At 42.2% G+C, this 19,903-nt stretch overlaps 1 protein-coding gene across 4 annotated transcripts in view; it reads right to left on the bottom strand.

Annotated features, from left to right (window-relative positions):
• Positions 1 to 19,903, bottom strand: part of dnai1.2 (dynein, axonemal, intermediate chain 1, paralog 2) — a 286,217-nt gene that overhangs the window by 117,753 nt on the left and 148,561 nt on the right. For all 4 annotated transcript variants that reach the window (XM_072573170.1, XM_072573160.1, XM_072573151.1 and 1 more), the window contains 2 exons: positions 13,161 to 13,240; positions 1,123 to 1,271 (listed from right to left, as the gene is read on the bottom strand). In XM_072573170.1, coding sequence (XP_072429271.1) covers positions 1,123 to 1,271; positions 13,161 to 13,240 — 229 coding nt within the window. The remainder of the gene's footprint in view (positions 1 to 1,122; positions 1,272 to 13,160; positions 13,241 to 19,903) is intronic.

Genomic DNA, 19,903 nt, shown 5'->3' with positions numbered 1-19,903 from the left:
ATCAAGGTTAGATGACATGGAATACAGGGAGAACTAGCCATTTGGATACAGAACTGGCTCAAAGGTAGAAGGATGAAGGTAGTGGCGGAGGGTTGCTTTTCAGACTGGAGTCCTGTGACCAGTGGAGTGCCACAAGGATCGGTGCTGGGTCCACTGCTTTTTGCCATTTATATAAACGATTTGGATTTGAATATAGGAGGCAGGGCTAGTAAGTTTGCAGATGACACCAAAATTGGTGATGTAGTAGACAGTGAAGAAGGTTATCTCCAAGTACAATGGGACCTTGATCCTTCCTACCTTATCTAGTTACAGAGTCATTAAGTCATAGAGTCAAACAGCATGGATATAGGCATTTCAATCCACTCGTCTACACCTACTGGGTTTCCTAAACTGACTAGTTCCATTTGCCTTAGTTTGGCCCATACCCCTTTTAAACCCTTCCTATCTATGTACCTGTCTTTTAAGTATTACAATGTGCCTCTCACACTTCCACTGGCAGCTCATTCCATCCATGCACCACCCTAGGTATGAAAAAGTTTTCTCTCGCGTCCCTTTTAAATTTTTCCCCTCACACCTTAAGCCGATGCCTTCTAGTCTTGGATTCCCCTACCCTGGGAAAAGACCTTGGCTATTCAGCTTATCTATACACTGTTTGTCATTGGGAAGCTCAGAAGATAAGAGTTCAGAAATAAGATTGGAGGACAATAGTGGTAGCGTCAGGATAGGAGTGTGGCTGGAGAGTTAAAGGCATAGGGAACAATTTTGGGGAAAGGGATGAGTGAGGCCAAGGAGGGAGCAGTGAGGCTGCAAAGTTGGAAGGGCAGCTGCAAAATGGGAGATGTGACATTGCAAAGGGTGGGGAGTGTGGTGGTGAGGGGTTGCAAAGGGGAGAGAGGAGCGATAAAGTAGGAGGCATTGGAGTGAATTCATGACAATAAATAAACAGGAATGATTGCAAATTCTGAAGCTAAATTAAATATTATTAATTTTCACAAATTACATTGGTTTTATTTTTGAAGCAAAATGATTGAGATTCCTTTCTAATCAGTGAGATATGGTTTCAGATCCAGTGCATTTGTCCAATGATGCAGTACAGCATTCACCTTCCCAATTTGCACTTACTTTAAATTGTGATCCCAAATCTTCACTGTCCAATCAGAACTACACGAAATGAAAATTTCTGGATGGAATGTATTCCAGTGTAAGGCATCCACTGCCATATGATGGGCTTCATAAGTATCCAAAAACTCACTTGAATAAGCCTTGGAGCACTAAAGAATATAACAAACACAAATTATTTAACAATACTGAATTATTTATTGTCAAGACGATATATACAATGTAACAGGAGAAGTGTATAACCTAACCAGTCTCAACGTCAACTTGGTGCATTATAAAATGAAACAAAGCCAAGAGAAAGGCTGTGATTACTGGAAATATCGAAAATAAATGTCTGATTGGACAGAATCAACATGAATTTAAAAAGGGAAATCCAGTTTGACAAATGTGATAGAGTTTTTAAAAAGAGATTTTAGGTATTTTTCAAAATTATAAAACTAATGCAAAATAGAGCAATCAGTTTACAGTAACAGTGACAATATCAATATAAAAAAGCTAGCTACTAATCTACTCTACAAACTACTAAAACACAAAATATGAGAAGAAAATCTCTATATATTAATAAAAAAAACTACAGTATAGTACATAACCAACAACAAAAAGAGAGCAAAAAAAGTAAGTAAATAAATAAACAAATAAGCATTCAAAATAGAATTATATCAAGTCATAACAAAACCCGTATTTATACAGGATTTTTCCTGCCAGGAGCCCCCAAACTGACAGACATAGCCCTCATGACTAAACAAGGGCCCTAGACACTATGGTTGACATTATGAGCAAAGTCAATAAGAGTCACCCAGTGAACATGGTGCGTTGGAACTTTCAGAAGGTTTTTGATAAAGTCTCACACAAGAGGTTAGAAAACAAAATTAAATCATAAGCATTGGTGATCATGTACTAGCTGGATTGAGGATTAGATAACACATATAAAGCAGAGAATACGAATAAATGGTTCATTCTCAGGTTATTAAAATTTACATTGCAATAGTCCTACCATATCATAGGGCTGCTCTCTCATTAGAGAGGAGTTTACCCTGAGGATCGCCATCCTTTAGGCAAGGCGAGTGGTTGAGAAGGAGATTCCGTTATATTTCCCTCTACTAGTGTAGGAATTACACACTCACTGTTGGCATCATTCTGCATTGTAACTCAGTTGATTCCTGATGAAGGGCTCAATACCAAAACATTGATTTTCCTGCTCCTCGGATCTGCCTGACCTACTGTGCTTTTCCAGCAACACACTCAACTCTGATCTCCAGCATCTACAGACCTCACTGTCTCCAGTGCAATTTAGCTGTCCAATCAACTAAGTTAGAGAGGAAAAAAAACTGCACATGCTCGAATCCCAAGTAGGCAGGCAGGAGGCTGGAAGAACACAGCAATCCCGGCAACATTAGGAGGTAGAGAAGGCAACGTTTCGGGTGTAACCTTTCTTCAGGACTGGGAAAGGGTTTAAGGGGAGCTGCAGATAAAAGGGGTGGCAGGGGCAGGATGGTGAAGTGGGGCTAGGTGAAGACAGGTAGAAGGTACAACCTGGTTGGTCAATGGGAGGAATGAATCCAGTAGGTGGCTGGGAGGAGTGGAAGGGAGGGGGAAGGGCTGGGAAAGGAGTCAGGGGATGGGAAGGGAGGTTATTTGAAATTGCTGTACTCAATGTTGAGTCCTCCGGACTATAGGCTGCCCAGGTGGTAGGTGAGGTGTTGTTCCTCCAATATGCAGTTTGGTTCATTGTGGCAACTGAGGAGGCCAAGGATGATCATATCCGAAAGGGAGTGGGAAGGGCAGTGACGAGGAGGTCCAGACAACCCTTGTGTGCCTGGCTGAGATGCTTGTTGATCCATTCCCTGAGTTTATGTTCGGTCTCCCTGATGCAGAGAAGACCACATTAGGAGCACCTGATGCAGTAAACTAGGTTAGAAGAGAGGCAGGCGAACCCCTGTCTCACCTGGAAGGACTGCTTAGGGCCCTGGATGGAGGTGGGGGGGTGGTGTACTGACAGGTTTTGCATCTATTTTGGATGTAGGGGAAGGTACCAGGGGAAGATACTGGGTGGGATATTTGCTATGTCGAACACTCCATCTTCATTCCCTACACAGGCACTGTGCCCCAACTGTTCTGCTGTTACAGCGATGACTGCAGCAGTGCAGTGTCCTGCACTCAAGCTGAACTGGAGTCGTCCATCGACTTCGCCCACAATTTCCACCCTGCCTTCAAATTGACTTGGTCCATCTTGGACACCTCCCTCCCCCTTCTTGACCTCTCCATTTCCATCTCTAGTGACTGTCTCCAGATGGACATTTACTACAAACCCACAGACTCACATAACTACCTGGACTACACCTCCTCACACCCAGTATCCTGCAAGAACTCCATCCCATTCTCCCAATTCCTTCACCTCCGCTGCATCTGCTTGCACGAGGAGACATTCCACTCGCGAGCATCCAAGATATCCACCTATTTCGAACAACATGCTTTCCCTCCGTCATCCACACAGCCCTTGACCGCTCCACCTCCATTCCCCGTTCCACTGCTCTGAAGCCCCCGCCAACACAATAATGACAGAGTCCCCCTTGTCCTTACCTACCACACCACCAGTCTCCGCATCCAATGCGTCATCCTTAAACGCTTCTGTCAACTCCAACTAGACCCCAGTACCTCTTCCCCTCCCCACCCCTCTCTGCCTTCCACAAGGACCGTTCGCTTTGACAGTCCTTGTTTTGCGCCACTCTCCTCATCAACACCCCCGAACCCCCAGGTACCTTCCCCTGCAACCAGAAAAGATGCAAAACCTGCCAGTACACAACCCCCCTCACCTCCATCCAGGGCCTCAAACAGTCCTTCCAGGTGAGACAAAGACTCACCTGCCTCTCTTCCAACCTAGTTTACTGCATCAGGTGCTCCCAATGTGATCTTCTCCACATCAGGGAGATCAAACGTAAACTTAGGGAACAGTTCGCTCAGCATCTCAGCTGGGCTTGCAGCAGCCGACCGGTCCTCTCAGTCACTGCCCATTTGAATTCCCCTTCCCACTCCCTTTCTGACATGACCATCCTTGGCCTCCTCCATTGCCACAACGAACCAAACCACAAATTAGAGGAACAACACCTCATCTCTGCCTAGGCAGCGTACAGCCTGGAGGACTCAACATTGCAGCACTCAATGTCAAATAAGCTCCTTCCCATCCTCTGACTCCCTTCCTAGCCCCTCTCTCTCCCTTCCATTCCTCCCTGCCACCAACCGGATTCATTCCTCTCATTGACCAGCCATGTCTTCACCGATTCCCACTTCATCATCCTGCCCCTGCCACTCCTTTTATCTGCAGCTCCCCCACACCCATTCCCAGTACTGAAGAAGGGTTACTCCCGAAACATCGACGTTTCCACCTCCTGATGCTGCCTGGCTTGCTGTTCTTCCATCCTCTTGTCGGTCCAGCTAACTAAGCCAACCAACAGAGGTTATTGTCAATAAGTTACCACAAGGATCAGTGCTTGGGCCCCAGCTGTTCATATCTATATCAATAATTTAGATGTGGGAGTCCATTGTAATATTACCAAGTTTGTAGATCATACAAAACTTGTTGGAAATATTAGTCATGGAGAATTTGGACCTAAGAGATTTATAACTGTGAGATTATCCATCTTGGTAGATAGAACAAAGATGAATAAAATTTCTAAAATGGTGAGAGATTGGAAAATATTGATGTCCAAAGGAACCAAGATGTAACACTCCCTTTCAGCTGCACAGCTGCATGTGTACATAGCTATTCCAGTCTTCCATACACAGCAATCAGTAGCAGCATGTTGACTGTAACAGTGATTCCCAATTCTGGAAGTCACTGCTGCAGATGGGCCTTTAAGGCCAGTTCAGCTGGGATGAAAATGAGAGAAAATGCTACCTAGATGCCCTTGATAGTAAATCAATGAAAGCTAGAATGAAGTTGCAGCAAGCAACCAGAAGGCAAACAATATGTTAACCTTTATCTCAACAGGATTTGAATACAACAGCAAAGAATTATTGCTTCAATTAGACAGAATATTGGTCAGAATGCACGTGGAGTATTTTGTGCTGTTCCAGTTCCTTTGCCTAAGGAAGGATAAATTTGCCAAAGAGGGAGTACAGTGAAGCTTTGCATTTATTCCGGATGTAGTTGGACTAATAATAAATAGATTGTATCTTTATTTGCTGCAGTTTAGAAGAATGAGCAGAGAAACGTTTAGAAGAAACTCATAGAACTTTTAACTTTTTAAAGGAATACTCAGAATAGATGCAGAAAGGATGCTTCACCTGGTTGTGGCTTCTGGAAACAGACGACACAGTTACAAAAAAAAAGGGAAAGCCATTTAAGCCTGGGATAAGGAGATTATGTTTTCACTCAAAGGGTGGTGCATCATGGATGGCATGGTAGCTCAGTGGTTAGCACTGCTGCTTCACCGTGGCAGGGACTTGGGTTCAATCCGAACCTCAGGTGACAGTCTGTGTGGAGTTTGCACATTTTCCCTGTGTCTGCGTGGGTTTTCTCCGGGTGCACCAGTTTCCTTCCACAATCCAAAAGATGTGCAGGTTAGGTGAATTGGCCATGCTAAATTGCCCCTAGTGTTCTGAGATGTGTAGGCTAGGTCCATAAGGCAAGGGTAATTATAGAGTGGTAGAGGAATGGGCCTGGGTTACTCTTTGGAGGCTCGGTGTGGAGTTGTTGGGTCAAATGGGCTGTTTCCAGACTGTGGGGATTCTATGAAACTGTGGAATTCTCTGTCCCAGCAGACAGGAGAAGGTTATTCATCAAGTAAATTGAAGATAGATTTCTATTTGCTAATGATATTATGAGAATAGTGCAGTAATATGGAGTTGGAGTAGGTGATCAGCCATGATCTAGAATAGTAGAGCAGGCCATAATAGCTGAATGACTCCTGCTCAACAGTTCCTTACTCCTATGAATCAGACAACAACCAATAACTTTTTAATGTAATTGCTTGGTAGTACTACTAAACATTACTAAGAAGACACATGAAATTGAAGCTTTTCATCTTGTATTTATCAGACCTGAAATGTAACAAAAAACAACTTGTATTCTGCATGAGAAGAATCCATGCTGATTGCTTGGACTACATTTGGTTGAAGATACAGCAAGATTTGTTAACTGTTTTGTGTAATTTATCGATTTCAAATAGGTTGGTAGATTCTGATTGGTTAGATTATTGCCATGGGGATGCAACCAGGATTGATTATATACATAACACTTTACTCAATGAATAAGGTGCAAAATGAACATATTCCATTTGCCTGTGAAGAATAGGATCTTCAGTGAAAATAAATGTAGCTTCTAGAATGTAAAAATGAGTCACATTGCAAGCCAAACAAATAATATCAAATTGGTTTCTAGTATAATTCTGTAATACAGTTACAATTATTTAGTCAATGATGTCCAATATCAAAATTACATCTCATGTTTTGACACTAAGTTATGAATTTTGAAAGCATAGGCTGATTGACCACAGTTGGTATATTGCTCAGTGTGGACAGTCAAAAAGATGCATTATTTTATACTGCTAGCCTGTTTCTGAGACATCCAACTTGGCTTCACACTAACACTGACACTCGTATACTACATTGCTCACTTGCATTATTTTCTACAGCAGACAATGATTTGATCAAGGTAGGCACATTAAACAAGGTAATTTTGATACATCTTATGTCAGAAAAATAAACTGGTCCTGATGGTTTACACCCTAGGATCCCAAAAGAGGTAGCTAAATAGATAGTGGATGCATTTGTTGTAATTTTCCAGAAAATCTGAGGATTCTTGAGAAGTACCAGAAGATTGGAAAACTGCCAATGTGACATCCCTATTCAGGTAAAATCAGATAACTATATGCCAATTAGCCTCACATTTATTGTTGGAAAAGTATTGGATGAAGTTATTAAGAAATAACAGCAGAGTCAGCATAGCTTCATGAAAGGAAATAGTATCTGACTAATTTATCAGAGATTTTTGAAGCAGTCTCAACCAGAGTTGATTAATTAACAGGTAGATGTGTTGTGTTTGGACATTGAGAACACACTTCACAAAAGGTTAATTCATAAGAATCCATAGTGTTGGAGATAATATATTGGCATGGATTGCAAATTGGTGAATGGGCAGGAAACAGAGTTGGGGATAAAAGTATTCGTTTTCAGGTTGGCAACCTGTGACAATAGAGCTCCACAGGGATCAGTGCTGGGACCACCACTGTTTACAGTATGGATTAGTCACTTGGAGGTAAGTAGCAAATGTACTGTAGTCAAATTTGTAGGCAACATAAAAATGGGTGTAAAACCAAGTTGAGAGAGGAATACAATGATTACTGAAAGATGTTGATAGGTTAAGTAAGTGGGCAAAAAGTTAGCAAATAGAGTATAACATGGGAAAATGTGAAGATGTACACTTTGAAAGGGAGAACAAAAGAACAGAACATTATTTAAATGGAGAAAAACTGCAGAAAGCTGCAACACAAAGTAACTTGAGCGTGCTTGTGCATGAAACACAGGAAGTTAGCAAATAGGTGCAGCAGGTAATTGACAAGGCTAATGGAATGGCCCTTATTTCAAGCGTAGAGAAGCCTTACTGCAACAAGGTGCTAGTGAGACCACATTGGAGAACTGTGAATAGATTTGGTCCTCTTATCTAAGAAAAGCTACCATTTCATTGGAGGTAGATCAGAGAAGGTTCATGAGGATTATACCCAGTAGAGAGAGATTGTCTTTTGAGTAAAGGTAAAAAAGCTTGGGATTCATTCCAATTTAGCAGATTGAGATGTGCTGTCATTGAAATGTACAGGACTCTAAAGTGGATGCTTCCCCTCATGGGAGAGTCTAGAACTAGAGGGCATAGTCTCAGATTAAGGGACACCAATTTAAGATTGAGACAAGGAGGAATTTCTTTCAGAGGATTGTGAGTATATGGAATGTCTTGCCACAGCCAACTATTGGGGGGGAGCCCTTGCATATATTTAAAGTTGACCCAGATTCTTGATCAGTCGGGGAATCTAACAATATGGGGAAAGGACAGGAAAGTGGATGTGAAGAGAGTCGGCTTGGATCAGCCATGATCTACTGAATGGTGGAGCAGGCTCGTGGCCAAATGGCCTACTCCTTTTATATTTCTTTTCTCAGCATCATGCTTACACAGCCAGCTGATAGCCAGGGCTATATCATGTGGCTGTCCTCATTAGGGACATTGGGTATGTCCTCTGCCTCTTTTGAGTCCCTGATTGGTCCTACTCCTTACTTTTCCATCCTTTCACTACTGATATGTCTAACATATATTTATTGCCTGCCAGCCTTTTCTCATACTCTGATTTCTACACCTATTTTGTTGTTCATTTCCTCTCTAAATTTCAATATTCACAGTAGTTTTCATTTAGTCACTATGCTATCATGTACAGCCTTTATCAGTTTCATTTTTTCACTTAATTCTTCTGTAGACCAGGACCTTTAGCTTTGCTTGTCCTATTTTTTATCTTGTGGGAAAGTACTTTGACTATCTGAAATATCTCCCCTTTAAAGACAACCTATTGTTTAATTACAGGAATTGTTCTAAGAGTGTGCCTTCACTGTGATGGAAGTGATTTGGAGTAATATTTTATTCCCTTTGGATATTTTTACCTTCAAATGCATGTGAGGTTGAAGGGCTAAGTTGCCTACTCCCACTCCTAATTCCTATGTTCCCATGTTTCTCAGCTGTCAATTTTTAGGTAAGCATGGGAGTCACTATGCAAGTCTACCTTGAATGTCAGATGAGGATTACCTTCTTTACTGGCAGTCCATACTAGAGGTGAACTTTCCGTTGACTGAAGAGTCTAATGCATGATCATGGAGTAGAACAGCAACTGTGAGAAGGGAAGTGTGGGATGCCCAGGTTGCCACAAGCTCATTCCTCTATCGATACTGCAAGGATCCTATCTAGATGCTTTCACTCCATTTTGGGCCATGGTTTCCCAGGTGTCAGTGGAATGTTGCTCTTTTCAAGGAGGCTTTGATGGAGTCCTTGAAGCATGTCATCTTCCCTCCTGGGGCTTGCTTGCCATGATATATCTCCGAGAACAGTACTTGTTTTGAGAGTCTCATATCAGGCATGAGAACAGTATGGTTTGTTCAGTGAAGCTGATTGAGCATGGTCAGTTCTTTGGTGCTGGGAATGCTGGGTTGAGAGAAAATACTGACATTGATGTTGCCAATGAGTCTGCAGAAACCTGTGGAAGCAGCTTGGTGTTGGGTTTGAGGTCCTGATCTTCAAACAACATCTTCGTCAAATAATTAAAGATTGCACTGGCGCCATGAGTGCAGCTAGTATTTCCAAGACAGCATTGAACCCATCGATGTCTGCCCTTCGTGTCAGTAGTTCCCCAAGGTATGAAAAGTGTTCTAAGTTGTCAAAAGCCTCACTATGGATTTTGATAAACAGTGGTATGCACAATTTGGGGTGGCAGGGGTAGGTTGGTTCAGAACTTTGCCCTACAACATTTGGTGTTAAAGCTTTGCTCAAATATGCCTTAGTGAAGGTGTTGACAATGGCTTGGGCCTCAGCCTGAGTGTGCACAGATGCAAGCACTGTTTGCATATTGTACTTCAGTGACAGGTCGTGGTGACCTTGGACTTGTCTGGAGGTGATGGAAGTTGAACAAGTTCCCAAAAGTTCTGTAGATTTCCCAGTGGGGAGCTGGCATATTGAGGCAAAAAAGGTACAGATCATATTCATTTAGCTATTGTTGATATCACCTGTCGGAGTCATCAAAAGTTTCTTCACAGGTACTGATTATGGAAGCTCTCCAGGCAGACCAGGCGCTGTGGACACTTTACATCTCTGGGTGACTAGGAGTTGTCAGATAGCTCTCTCATTAGGGTTTTTAAGTGCTTCTGTACTGCTTCACCTGCAGAAATGTTTCAGTTGGTTTTGTTACTTTGGAGCAACATTGATACTGATGACAGAATAAAATAGGTATTAGTTCAAGTGACAGACATATTGCTCAGATAGTGATATACTTGAGCAGATGTCAATGCTTAGAATGAGGTACTTGCATCATGTTTTATAGGGAAGATAATTGTGCCCCATTGTTCCATAAGCCATTACAAAATCTATAATAAATGTATAAAATTCCAATGAGACTACTAATATGATCAATTTGCCTGACTGACTGTCAGGAGAAAGTGAGCAGCAGGAGAGTCACAGCTTTGGGCATCAGCCCTTCATCAGGAATGTTCCTGCTCCTAGGATGCTGCCTGACCTGCTGTGCTTTTCCAGCAGCACCCTCTTCGACTCAGACTGACTGTTACTCAGGTCAAAAGCAATTGAGACCAGGTTTCCTTCAGTAAAACAAACCTGCATTTATTGTAACACATTCAACTTAACAGCAGTGAAAAGAAAGGATTTCTAATTAAATCTTTCCAGAGAAAGGTGTAACATTGATGGACAATGATGGCAGTGTGCCATTACTTTTGGGGCGGCCCTGATGTTCCAAGTGAAAAACTTCATTTTGATTGCTAGAAAATTCCTGTGTGTGGATTTTTTCAATTTGGGGCAGCTAGTGCACACCGGTTACCATAAGGATTTGGTGAATTCGGTCTTGGCCAGTGGTAAGAATGTCCAAGATGACTTGAAAATGTGATCCTAGTGTCTACAAATACTTCAATTGTCCTTAACATTGTCCAGATACGTTGTCTCAGTGTTGCTGAATGGAGCTGCAATTGAGGTTTTATGACTTTAACCTTCCTTATCTGCTCCTGTTCGATCACGATGAGGAGTTAAAGAATCATAGAAGGAAACCATTTGACCCATCATGTCCGTACCTGCTCTTGAAAGAGCTACCCAGTGAGTCCTATTCTGCAGCCCTATCAGATGCACTCTAAATCTTCCCAATATAAACAAAAACCCATTCATTCTTCAAGATTATCTCTCCCAAATTATTTTATCACTTTTGTTGCAGAAATACTCTTAAATTAATCATTAAACACTTTCCAACACACAAGCAATATATGAGTAATTCAAATTTTAAGAATCTAACTTTAAAACTTTAAAATAAGTGACATTAAAATATGTATAAGTCACACAAAATCCATCACATGGCTTCCATATAACTGACTGCAACTATTATTCTTTGTTTTCTGTTTTGTAGCCAGCTGACTATCCAGTTAGCTACCTATTCCAAGTTTATATGTTCTAATCTTATTGGTATGTCTTAGCTGTCTTTTTGAGCTGCTGCAGACTTTGAAATATGGGTACCCTCAAAATACTGATCGGGAAAGTTGCAGGATTTTGACTCAATGATAGGGACAGTGATGTAATTCCAAGTCAGGATGTTGTGTCGCTTGAGGGATATTTGCTGTAAATGGTATTTCCTCGCATTTGCTATTCTTGTCCTTCTGGGTGGTAGATGTTGTGAGTTTGGAAGGAGCTGTTGAAGGAGCCTGGATAAGTTACTGCAGTCCATCTTGTACATAGTACACACCATTGCTGCTGTGTGTGAGTGGTGAAAGTAGTGAATGTTGAAGGTGGATGGAAAGCCAATTAAGTGAGCTGATTTTTTTTCTGGATGATGGCAACCCTTGTTGCGTGTTCTAAAAATGACACTCATACAGATAAGTGGAAAATATTCCATCGCATTTCTGACTAGTGCCTTGTAGATGGTAGGTAGGCATTGGAGAGACAAGAATTGTGTTACCACAGGATTCACTGTGAACTGAATTTACACCCATAGTATTTACAAGGTTGATCCAGAGTTCAGTTTTCCAAGATTTTGACAGTGATGGTGATGTCATTAAGTCAAGTGGAGGTCATTAGCTTCTTTCTTGTTGAAGATGGTCGTTGTCTGGCACTTGTATAGTTTAAATGTTACTTGTCATTTGTCAGCTCTAACCTGAATGTTGTCCAGATCTTACTGCATATGCACACTTGCTGTTTCTTTGGAGGGGTCCATGTGGACTCGATGGGCTGAATGGCTTGCTTTCACACTAGTGATTCTATGATTCTAAAATACAGTGAAAAATGTTTTAAGTCGCCATACTCTGGCGCCATTTTAAAAGACAGAAATTATGTATATAAAAAAGAAAAAAACTGAGACAAATTAAGACAAAGTCCACTTTAGTTCAATTCACAGCCCCAGGTCTCCTGAAGTCGAGGAAATCTGACACCAAAGAGTTTGGCATTGAGAAAGTGCTATTAATCTTGTAAGAGAATATTTAGTGAAGAGTGACCACAAAATAATTTAATTTTCCATGACATTTGAAAAAGATGCAGTTCAATTCAAAGTTAGGGTGTTAAATCTAAACAAAGGGAGCTACGAAAGTATAAGAGGGCAGTTTGGCTGCAGTAGCTGAGAAAAATACATTGAAAATGTATAAAGGTACACAGGAAGTAGTTGGTATATGAAGACTTAATACATGGTTTACAACAAATATACATTCCTCTCAGACACCAAAACCTAATGTGAAAAATGAATCAATGTGGCAAACAAAGAAAATTTAAAAATGCATTTTATAATTCAGCAAATGACACTGAAGAAATTTGTTAAAGAAGAATACTACAGTATATGCAAATAAACTTGCAAGAAACAGAGACTGTTAAGGCTTCTACAAGTTTCTAAAAAGGAAAAGATTAGCAAAGCCAAAAGTGAGTCCATTACAGGCAGTGGCAATATAATTTAAAACGGCAAAAGAGAAATGCAGAGAGGTTAAGTAATTATTTTGTTCCTGTCTTCACAGAAGACGATGCAAGAAATCTTGAAAAGATATAGGAGATCCAAGTGACTACTGAGCATGAGGGACTAAAAGAAATTAGTTTTTTATAAAAAGTATCACTGGAGAAATGAATCGGGCCTCATATGAGACAAATACCTAAGATGTGATGATCTACGTACCACAGTATTGAAGGAGATGGAATAGAGACTGTGGGAAAGCATATGTATTGATATGTTTTGATTTGATCTATATGACTAACATATTGCAATATATCTCAACATTTCTGTTGGTTTTTTTTAGCAATCTGGAAACATTATTTATTGTGATCCTACCTTGTGTATTTTTCCTTCTTCTGTGCCTACTAGAAACAAATTGTCCTTCTGTTTATGGAAGTCAAAGGAAGTTCCACATCCTATGAATACATAAAATGTGAAGGGTTCAGATTTGAAAGTTTAGAGGATTTTGCCAAACCCTTGTTCTTATTGGTATGTCTGAAAACGAATGTCATATAAACATATAAATTATGAGCAACAGTAGGCTGTTTGGCCCCTTAAACATGTTCCACGATATGTTAATATGTTATGATAGAATGATTGTGGTCTTAACTCCACTTCCCTGTCTATCCCTTAAAACCTTTGATTCATCTGTTCATTAATATCTATTTAATTTAGCATTAGATATATTCATGATGTTGCTTTCTGACAATAGATTCATTCGGGAGTTCGAACTTCCCTCAACTCACTCTTTAGTGAGAGAATCCTTCATTTTAAATCACATCACCTATTTCTGGTCTTTTACACAAAGGGAAATATCCTTTCAGCTTTCACCCTGTCAAGATCTCTCAGGAGCTTATGGCTGCAATTTTCAAAACCTTGGGTCTTGCAAGGAAGATGGTGTGAAGGGCAAATAATTGGACAAGTTGGCCTAATTTGGAGAGATACCCACAGCCTTCTCACCACCTTAGCAATTAAATGTCGGTAAAGAAAGTCCACCGAGGCCAATTAATGGTAATTTAAAAACCTCAATGTTTCCACTGACCTGATTACTTGCATTTTAGGCAGATACAAAAAGTGGTTGCTTTCCCAACTGAGAAAACAGAGCAACTGGCATGCTGGGTTGCAGGGGTGGTTCCACTTGTCCCAGGAGCAATTAGAAACAGGGATGTAGAAATAAGGGAGTGGTGTGAAAGTCACCATGTCATTGTCTTTGACACCTCTTTCCCATGACACCCATGTTGGCAAACCTGAAAGGAGTTGACATTTTTACTGTTAAATTCTCCCAAAGACTATCTGAACCTTTAAGAAGCAGGAGCTCCTTTCCTCCAAATGGCTGGCAGCTTCTGGTGAGGTGGAACATCATCACTGAGGCACATGATGCACCAAGAACACAGTTTGGAACTAACTAATTGGAACTTGATCCAGTGAGCTTTCTTTTAGGTGGCAGCAGAGAGTCATAGAAACACAGAAAATAGGGGCAGGAGTGGGCCATGGCTGAGCAACCAACTCAATACCTGTTCATGTTTTCTTCATATATCTCTTGATCCCTACTGTAAGAACAAAAATTGAGGCATGATTCTAAAGCAGGTACAGGAGCAGAGGGACCTGGGTGTACAAGTACACAAATCATTGAAGTGACAGGAGAGGTAGAGAGAACAGTTAATAAAACAGACAGGGTTCTTCATTTTATTAAAGGGAGCATAGGACCTAAGAACAGGGAGGTGATTTTGAATTTGTACGAGATACTTCAGCTGAGGTGCTATAGTCAGTTGTGGGTGCCATATCATAATAGAGTCATAGAGACGTACAGCATGGAAACAGACCTTTCGGTCCAACTCCATCATGCTGACCAAGTGTCCTAAGCTAATCTAGTCCCATTTGCCAGCACTTGGCCCATATCCCTCTAAAACCTTCCTATTCATATGCCCATTCAGGTGCCTTTTAATGCTGTAATTGTACCAGCCTTCACCACCTCCTCTGCAGATCATTCCATACACGCAGTATTATCTGTGTGAAAACATTGCCCCTTAAGTCCCTTTTATATAGAACATAGAACAGGTGCTTCAGATAACGATGTGGTGCCGACCACTGACCCTCATGTATGCACCCTCAAATTTCTGTGACCATATGCATGTCCAGCAGTCTCTTAAATATCCCCAATGACCTCGCTTCCACAACTGCTGCTGGCAATGCATTCCATGCCCTCACAACACTCTGTGTAAAGAACCCGGCTCTGACATCCCCTCTATACTTTCCTCCAACCAGCTTAAAACTATGACCCCTTGTGTTAGTCATTTCTGTCCTGGGAAATAGTCTCTGGCTATCGACTCTATCTATGCCTCTCATTATCTTGTATGCCTCAATTATGTCCCCTCTCCTCCTCCTTTTCTCCAATGAAAAAAGTCCGAGCTCAGTCAACCTCTCTTCATAAGATAAACCCTCCAGTCCAGGCAGCATCCTGGTAAACCTCCTCTGAACTCTCTCCAAAGCATCCACATCTTTCCTATAATAGGGCGACCAGAATTGGACGCAGTATTCCAAGTGCGGTCTAACCAAAGTTTTATAGAGCTGCAACAAGATCTCACGACTCTTAAACTCAATCCCCCTGTTAATGAAAGCCAAAACACCATATGCTTTCTTAGCAACCCTGTCCACTCGGGTGGCCATTTTAAGGGATCTATGTACCTGCACACCAAGATCCCTCTGTTCCTCCACACTGCCAAGAATCCTATCCTTAATCCTGTACTCAGCTTTCAAATTCGACCTTCCAAAATGCATCATCTCGCATTTATCCAGGTTGAACTCCATCTGCCACCTCTCAGCCCATCTCTGCATCCTGTCAATGTCCTGCTGCAGCCTACAACAGCCCTCTATACTGTCAACGACACCTCCAACCTTTGTGTCGTCTGCAAACTTGCTGACCCATCCTTCAATCCCCTCATCCAAGTCATTAATAAAAATTACAAACAGTAGAGGCCCAAGGACAGAGCACTGTGGAACACCACTCACCACTGATTTCCAGGCAGAATATTTTCCTTCCACTACCACTCGCTGTCTTCTGTTGGCCAGCTAATTCTGTATCCAGGCAGCTAAATTCCTCTGTATCCCATTTCTCCTGACCTTTTGAATGAGCCTACCATGGGGAACCTTATCAAATGCCTTGCTGAAGTCCATATACACCACATCCACAGCTCGACCTTCATCAACTTTTCTAGTCACATCCTCAAAGAACTCGATAAGGTTTGTGAGGCATGACCTGCCCCTCACAAAGCCGTGTTGACTGCATTTAATCAAGCATGCTCTTCCAGATGGTCATAAACTCTATCCCTCAGAATCCTTTCTAACATCTTGCAGACGACAGACGTGAGACTTACTGGTCTGTAATTGCCGGGGATTTCCCTATTTTCTTTCTTGAAGAGAGGAATTACATTTGCCTCTCTCCAGTCCTCAGGTACGACTCCACTGGAGAGCGAGGATGCAAAGATCTTCCCAAGTGGCGAAGCAATTGCATTTCTTGTTTCCCAAAGCAGCAGAGGACAAATTTGGTCCGGGCCTGGTGACTTGTCAATCTTAATGTTTGACAAAATCTTCAGCACATCAGCTTCCTCTATCTCTATTCATTCCAGCATGCACACCTGCTCTTCAAAGGTTTCATTCACTACAAAGTTCATTTCTTTCGTAAAGACAGAAGCAAAAAATCTCATTTAGGGCTTCCCTACCTCCTCAGATTCCACACACAAATTCCCTATGCTATCCCTGATCGGCCCTACTCTTTCTTTGACCATTCTCTTATTCCTCACACAAGTGTAAAATGCCTTTGTGTTCACTCTAATCCGTTCTGCCAAGCCTTTCTCATGCCCCCTCCTGGCTCTCCTCAGACCATTTTTGAGCTCCTTCTTCACCTGCCTGTAATCCTCTAGAGATGAGCTTGACCCTAGCTTCCTCCACCTTTTTCCTTTTGACAAGAAGCTCCACCGCTCTCGTCATCCAAGGTTCCTTTATCTTACCACTTCTTGCCTGTCTCAGAGGGACATATTTATTCATCACTTGCAACAACTGTTCCTTAAACACAGTCTCCACATGTCTATAATGCCTTTACCATGGGACAATTGCTCCCAATCCATGCTTCCTAACTCATGTCTAATCGCATCATAGTTTCCTCTTCCCCAATTAAATATCCTCCCATTTTGCCTAATCCTCTCCTTCTCCATAGCTATGTAGAATGTGAGGCAGTTGTGGTCACTATCACCAAAATGCTCTCCCACCACAAGATCTGATACCTGCCCCGGCTCGTTTCCGAGCACCAAGTCTAGAATGGCCTCTCCCCTCGTCGGCCTGTCAACGTACTGAGTTAGGAAACCCTCCTGAACACACCTTACAAAAACAGCTCCATTCAAATCTTCTGCTCAAAGGAGGTTCCAATTAATATTTGGAAAGTTAAAGTCACCCATTACAATAACCCTACTACATCCACACTTTTCCAAAATCTGCCGACCTATGCTTTCCTCCATCTCCCTGCTGCTATTGGGGGGCCTGTAGTAAACCCCTAACGAGGTGACTGATCCCTTGCTGTTCCTAATTTCCACTCATACTGACTCGGTAGGCAGATCTTCCTCGACAATGGAAGCTTCTTAGCTGTGACACCCTCTCTGATTAGTAGTACTACACCCCCTCCTCTTTTCCCCCCTCCCTATTCTTTTTAAATGCTCTAAACCCTGGAACATCCAGCAACCCTTCCTGCCCCTGAGAAACCCATGTCTCTGGTGTGGCCACAACATCATAGCACCAGGTACTGATCCATGCTCTAAATTCATCACTTTTATTCCTGATACTCCTTGCGTTAAAGCAAACACACTTTGACTGATCCCTTGGTTCCTTCCCAGGAAAATCCTTCCCACTAGCTGGTCTACCTCTTGCTATTGCCTCATCTGCATCAACTCTCACCTCTGGTATACAGCTCAGGTTCCCACCCCCCTGCCATACTATCTTTCCCCTTTCACCCTAAACCTATGCTCTTTAGTTTTGGACTCCCCCACCTCAGGGAAAAGACTTTGACTATTTACCCTATTCATGCCCCTCATGATTTTATAAGGTCACCCCTCAGCTTCCAAAGCTCCAGGGAAAATAGCCCCAGCCTGTTCAGCCTCTCCCTATAGCTCAAATCCTCCAACCCTGGCAACATCCTTGTAAATCTTTCCTAAACCCTTTCAAGTTTCAAAACATCTTTCCGATAGGAGGGAGACCAAAATAGGCCCCATATTCCAAAAGTAGCCGAACCAAGGTCTTGTACAGTCACATCATTACCTCCCAACCCTTACACTCAATGCTCTGACCAATAAGAGAAAGCATACCAAACACATTCTTCACTAACCTATCTACCTGCAACTCTAATTTCAAGGAACTATGAAGCTGCACTCCATGGTCTCTTTGTTCAGCAACACTTCCCAGGACCTTACCATTAAGTGTATAAGTCCTGCTCTGATTTGCTTTTCCAAAATGCAGACCTCATATTAATCTAAATTAACCTACATCTGCCACTCCTCAGCCTATAGGCCCATCTGATCGAGATCCTGTTGTACTCTGAGGTCCTGCTCCTCGGATACTGCCTGACCGGCTGTGCTTTTCCAGCACCACACTCTTGACAACCTTCTTCCCTGGTCAATACACCTCCAATTTTGGTGTCATCTACAAACTTACTAACTATACCTCCTACATTCAAATCCAAATCATTTATATAAATGACAAAAAACAGGGGTTTTTTGAAGAAGTAACAAAGAGGATTGATGAGGGCAGAGTGGTAGATGTGATCTATATGGACTTCAGTAAGGCGTTCAACAAGGTTCCCCGTGGAAGACTGGTTAGCAAGGTTAGATCTCACGGAATACAGGGAGAACTAGCCATTTGGATACAGAACTGGCTCAAAGGTAGAAGACAGAATGTGGTGGTGGAGGGTTGTTTTTCAAACTGGAAGTCTGTGACCAGTGGAGTGCCACAAGGATCGGTGCTGGGTCCTCTACTTTTTGTCATTTACTTAAATGATTTGGATGCGAGCATATGAGGTACAGTTAGTAAGTTTGCAGATGACACCAAAATTGTAGGTGTAGTGGACAGCGAAGAGGGTTACCTCAGATTACAATAGGATCTGGATCAGATGGGCCAATGGGCTGAGAAGTGGCAGATGGTGTTTAATTCAGATAAACGTGAGGCGCTGCATTTTGGGAAAGCAAATCTTAGGACTTATACACTTAATGGTAAGGTCCGAGGGAGTGTTGCTGAACAAAGAGACCTTGGAGCGCAAGTTCATAGCTCCTTGAAAGTGGAGTCACAGGTAGATAGGATAGTGAAGAAGGCGTTTGGTATGCTTTCCTTTATTGGTCAGAGTATTGAGTACAGGAGTTGGGAGGTCATGTTGCGGTTGTACAGAACATTGGTTAGGCCACTGTTGGAATATTGCGTGCAATTCTGGTCTCCTTCCTATCGGAAAGATGTTGTGAAACTTGAAAGGGTTCAGAAAAGATTTACAAGGATGTTGCCAGGGTTGGAGCATTTGAGCTACAGGGAGAGGCTGAACAGGCTGGGCCTTTTTTCCCTGGAACATGGGAGGCTGAGGGGTGACCTTATAGAGGTTTACAAAATTATGAGGGGCATGGATAGGGTAAATAGGTAAAGTCTTTTCCCTGAGGTCGGGGAGTCCAGAACTAGAGGGCATAGGTTTAGGGTGAGAGGGGAAGGATATAAAAGAGACCTAAGAGGTAACTTTTTCACACAGAGGGTGGTGTGTGTATGGAATGAGGTGCCAGAGGAAGTAGTGGAGGCTGGTACAATTGCAACATTTAAGAGGCATTTGGATGGGTATATGAATAGGAAAGGTTTGGAAGGATATGTGCCAGGTGCTGGCAGGTGGGATTAGATTGGGTTGGGATATCTGGTCGGCATGGACGGGTTGGACCGAAGGGTCTGTTTCCGTCCTGCACATCTCTATGACTCTAAAAGAACACCTCGGTCTTCCAGCAACTCCTCCTTTCCCTACCTATCATCACTTGCACAATAATCCACCTTCTGGTTTTTAATACGAAACT

This window comes from Chiloscyllium punctatum, chromosome 1, assembly GCF_047496795.1.
Source record: "Chiloscyllium punctatum isolate Juve2018m chromosome 1, sChiPun1.3, whole genome shotgun sequence".
In the NCBI taxonomy this organism is placed as follows: domain Eukaryota; kingdom Metazoa; phylum Chordata; class Chondrichthyes; order Orectolobiformes; family Hemiscylliidae; genus Chiloscyllium; species Chiloscyllium punctatum.
This window is presented reverse-complemented; position numbering and strand designations above follow the sequence as displayed.